General features: G+C 40.3%; 1 protein-coding gene across 10 annotated transcripts in view; it reads left to right on the top strand.

The window, feature by feature from the left end:
* Positions 1-5,022, top strand: part of cep290 (centrosomal protein 290) — a 40,888-nt gene that overhangs the window by 3,266 nt on the left and 32,600 nt on the right. For 7 of the 10 annotated variants that reach the window (XM_032522869.1, XM_032522867.1, XM_032522874.1 and 4 more), the window contains 6 exons: positions 808-954; positions 1,069-1,251; positions 2,375-2,464; positions 3,449-3,571; positions 4,054-4,074; positions 4,229-4,352. In XM_032522869.1, coding sequence (XP_032378760.1) covers positions 808-954; positions 1,069-1,251; positions 2,375-2,464; positions 3,449-3,571; positions 4,054-4,074; positions 4,229-4,352 — 688 coding nt within the window. The remainder of the gene's footprint in view (positions 1-807; positions 955-1,068; positions 1,252-2,374; positions 2,465-3,448; positions 3,572-4,053; positions 4,075-4,228; positions 4,353-5,022) is intronic. The other 3 variants (XM_032522875.1, XM_032522870.1, XM_032522876.1) reach the window with 1 other exon arrangement.

Below are 5,022 nucleotides of genomic sequence, written 5' to 3'. Positions count from 1 at the left end.
TAGTGTTATCCAATTGCGTGCAGTGAGATTTTCAAATGCACGCTTGGTTCCGTCCCTCAAGATGGGCAACTTTCATTACTCGATGCCAGACTCTTAATCTTTCGGATTTGGGTCTGGAGTTCCAGGCTAGTTTAAAGGTACAAGTGAGCAAATATATGGAGTACATATTTTGAAAAATCTCTACAAATTGTCACTTATTGCACATGTTTTACTGCTTGTTGTGTTATTTCGCCACAGCTTTTTACAGAAGTATAAGAGAGTGTAAGGTGTCCAGTAGGGACCAGAGCGTGTGAGCGGAGCAGGAGGATTTTAGATGGAGCTGAGTTTAAAAGGAAATAAAAATAATAAGTTGCAGCGTTGTCTTATCTCTTGCTCTATACAGCTCTATTTCTGCTCCGGTACCACTCATACCAGCAACGCATGCCCAAGCCCGGCCCAAGCTACTGTTTAAAGTAAAACTGTGTGACTGCAGAGCGGGCAGTAGGCCTACATGCAAATGATTGGACCACCCTTCCCTCCATGCCACCAAAAATATTCAATTAACTACAATTTACATCAATATTCTAATACTATTCATGATATAATTTACAGTATGACAAACATTTCAGAAGACGGAACCAGATAAGCTTTGCATGAAAAATTATTGAAAGAAGTATTAAATTATCTAAATATTTGCATTACCTATTCATTTTGACAGACTAGTTGTTTAATAACAAATGTTAGTGTTTCTAAAATAGTCTAGGATCACACGGCACTGGATCCAGTTCTTTTTCTGAGATAAATCCCGTCCTTTCCTCACCCTGACAGAATGAGCAGCTCGAGCAGGATGTGGAATTCTATCGTGGAGAGCTGGACCAGAAAGACCCATTTCCATCCAGAGACGAGAATGCAGAGGCCCAGAGGAAGCTCAACTTGGCCAACCGACAGCTCTACCAGTGCTTGGAAGACCTTCAGGTACTTGGAAGTCTATTTGTCTACTATACGGTGAATACGGTAATAGACCTTTTTATTCAGAAAGCTTGTCGATAGTACCATGCTCTAGTCATTGTATTATTTGGTGTTCATTAGCGAGCAGAGGATGAAAATGTACACCTGAGGACACAGAACGACCAAATGCAGAAAAGTCTGGAGGAGTCTGTGAGGGAGATGGAGAAGATGACAGATGAGTACAACAAGATGAAGATTGTTGTACAGCAGACTGACTCCAGTATGGACCAGCTCAGGAAAGAAAGGGACCATGCAAAGCTGCAAGTAAATAACCTCCTCAGTTTTTTCTGTATTTCTGTTCCCATCCTTAATCTGTGTGTGGTTTGTATAACGCGTGCAGTGCTCGTTGAAAATGTGCCTGTTTTAAACAGGCGCTTACTTGGTCTGCGGTATTGTTGCTTGTAGAATTTATCAAAACCAAATTGTATCCCAAAATGACTTTTAGAAGGACCCCAAACCGCTTAATATGCAACTCCACTGTATAGCCTTCTACTGACTTACAGTGTAGGCTACTTTTACATCAGAGGAAGACATTGTACTACTATTACCTATTTACCTGTCAGAGAACGTTGCAGATTCAGAATCTAATCACAAAATATCTCAGTGAAAATTTGGAGTAATCAGACATAGCCTCATGGACTCATGGCAATGCACTACCCACCCAGCCCGTTAACTTGAGAGCTAATCAGCACAGAGAGGGAGAGAGACTCACTTGCATTTCACAGTATATACAGATACGTCTCTCTTTATAAGATGCAAAGCCTGCCTATAAGCGGCATCACGCTTTGTCTGCACTTGTTGTCTGGTTGTGCTTTGCATGTGTGGGATTCTGAAATTCAGGAATTTTTGTATGTTTATTCAAAGTCAAAGACAGTCCAAAGTAATGCTACTTTGCACATTTTTGTGGGTTGGAGGTGTATGTCACATTTTAGCTGCCAAAGCTGCGCTACTTCTTTCTCTAGTCCACAGGGTGAGAGGTGGAGTGGCCTGCAGCTAGAACAGCAAAAGCCAATGTGTGCTTCTTTTACCTATATATTTAACTATATCTTTTGCATTTCTAATCTACACAACGTCAAGCTTGGCACTGCACTTACTCGTGCCTGTAGCAAGACACCTGTCAAGTTTGAAATCCATTGGACTAACGGTTTGGGAGATATGCGCATACCTTACAAACACACACACACACACTCACACACACACCCACACACACACTGACACAAACACTGACAGACACACCTTCCTGTAATTTATAGATAGATATGGTTTTTTGCTGAGAAGTGTTACCACACCATTGACCATTTCACTGCAAGGGTATCACACACATGGATTATTATCACAAAATACTTCACTGTTGAAGCTTTTATGGGTTGTGTGTTTTAATGTGCAGATCAGTGAGTTGACGGATAGGATTCGTAGCATGACTGAGGATGATGACCCCGTAATGGCAGCACTCAATGCCAAAGTGGAGGAGTGGAAGGTGAGTGTTAATCAAATTTTATTTTAATAAACCAGATGCAGTGAAAAGATATGTGTAATGAAGGAGGAGAGAAGAATTTTAAACCTTTCGACCGCTATGAACTGAATGTTTAATTTTGTTCCTGCCGCACAACAAGTCCCCGTTCGTGGGGAGTACCTTTTGAAGGCCCAGAAACTATCTTGAGTGAAGTTTGCTGTACTAAGTGTCTCTGATTAATCAAAGACATCCCTCAAGGCTCTCACAACTTCTGTACAACTTCTTTTACAGTGTAAGCAAGCATCGGTGGCCAATAGTACCAAGTAGAAATGTATTTCAATTTTGTTGACAATAAAAATCGAACTATGTACTTGTTTTACCAACTACTCTTAAAATGGTCAAGTACAGGTTTTTGAATATGCTATTGGACTAATTTGCCTAAATTTCAAATTAAAGGTTGGGTGATGTTACTTCTTGTTGACGTTCAAAGTACTGTAAAACACAACGAAGGCTAGCTAGCTAGCTAGCTCCTCCCTCCTCCCTCTCTCTTCCGCGCACTAACCCCCCACTGCCAAATTCTTCTTGACGGTTATTGGTTGGAATGCTGGAACACTGTTTGTGTATGCTTCGTGGTGCTGGTGGGCGCTGTTTGTTTTTGTTGCCGTTTGTAGACCCTGGGCTGTCTACAGAGACCATGTTTTCTTACAGTGTGTTCTGGGGACAGGCAGCTAGCGGATAGTAAAGAGATGTTTGCTGTATGTGACAAAAAAATTTGTAGCCTAAAAAACATGTGACATCACAAAAAGAAATTGGGTACAAGGGGAGTTGCTTTCTTGATTTAGTTCCTGGTGCTCATTAGTTCCTGCCTGCCTTGACTAAAAACCATGTAAATGTGCACATCATTATGCTTTGTAACCATCCACACTGAGTTTGGCTGTTTATTGAACTGTTCTACAGGACCATCACAAGCCTTCCATTGTGCTGATATGCTATTTTCCTCACACATAGAGAGTACTATCTGGGAAGGACGATGAAATTTTGGTGTACCAGCAGATGATCCGCGATCTGAGGGAAAAGCTGCGTTCAGCCCAGTTGGACTTGGACAAAAGCAACATCATTGCCTTGCAGCAGGTCTGTCAGGGGAGGAATTCATCCTCTTTCATGTTGTCCGATTTTGGAGCACCTTACACCACAAAAAAAAATGTGTTATGGAAAGAAATGTACTATAACTTTTGACAGGAATTTGATATTTATTCCAGCCATGTGTTATCGAAAGGGAGTGTACTGACAGAAATAAAAGCAATATTTGACTTAGTACAAAACATAACTACAGTAAGTGGTTATGTTTTAATATATTACAGTTAAAGCTGCAGGCCATAAGGATTTAAGCAGTAGCCGTAAAGCAGTGATATGCAAGATAAAAATAATGATGTGGAAGGTCATTGTTGTGTGCATGTCTTTTTATTTATGTCCTTTCTAACAGAAGACTTGGTTTAGATGGTCATTTTATGCTCTCCCATCTGTCACGTTTCCTGCTTTCTGCTTTCTCTCTTGGCCTTGACATGCTTTATCAACCTGTCCTCCCTTCCATCTCTATCGCTGCTCTGGTCCAGGTCATATATGAGCTCTGCAGTGTAAGTTTCATCTGACCTGTACCTCTCAACCTCAGCCTCCTCTTTTTAACTTCATAAATCGACTTAATGACGAAAGTGCTGATAATTTAGTGTGCTAAAGCTGTGCTTACACATACATTCTCATACATTTAAATTGTTTGTGAATGTTCTAAAGGCTGTCCAAGACAGAGATAATCAAATCAAGATACTGAGTGAGCAGGTGGAGCAGTACACAGGGGAAATGGAGAAGCACACCCTGCTTATCGAGGAGCTTAAGACGTCCACAAAGAAAGACAGAGGTGGGTGGTTCACTGCTTAAGACAACTGTGATGAACTTAAGGTCAGCTTAAGCCCCAGTCACCAGCTAAATGCTGTTGAGTTAATTTGCTCTCACAGCTGAAATACATCATATTAACTAACAAAAACGAATTTAACTCATACGATTTGTGAGGGCATTTCAAACATTTCAAAATGTCACTCTCCAAAGAGAGAACAAAATATAGACAAACTTTTTAAATGATTCTTGGCAAGCAAATGCCAAACATTCTGGGGCTCATTGTGCTCCCTTCTTCTTTAAGCGGTTATTTAAAGGTGAGCCAGAGTTTTGTTAAAGGTACAAGTTTACCATTAGATCTAAGTTAGTAGTAGTATTATCACCCCAACATGCCAATTTAGTCATTATTTACGTATCTTTTATGTCAGTTCAATCTTAGCCTTCAGCAAAATTAAAGTATGAACTATATTATTTTATTGGGCTGTCTTTTAACAGTTTCTGTGCCTGTTAAATACAGGTGAACTTAAGTTAAGTACCAGTCTGTATAGTTACCTATGCTTGTTTTGAGGTGAGCTCGAGGGACTGGCAAATGTATTCTGATATTCTGCACCAGATAGTCACTTTTGTCTGCAGTTTAAAGTGCCCATATTATGCTACTTTTCAGGTTTATAATTGTATTTTGAGGTTGTACCAGA

Source organism: Etheostoma spectabile, chromosome 8, assembly GCF_008692095.1.
Source record: "Etheostoma spectabile isolate EspeVRDwgs_2016 chromosome 8, UIUC_Espe_1.0, whole genome shotgun sequence".
NCBI classification, from domain to species: Eukaryota; Metazoa; Chordata; class Actinopteri; order Perciformes; family Percidae; genus Etheostoma; species Etheostoma spectabile.
Note: the sequence above shows the minus strand (reverse complement) of the source record. Positions and strands in the feature narration are given on the sequence as shown.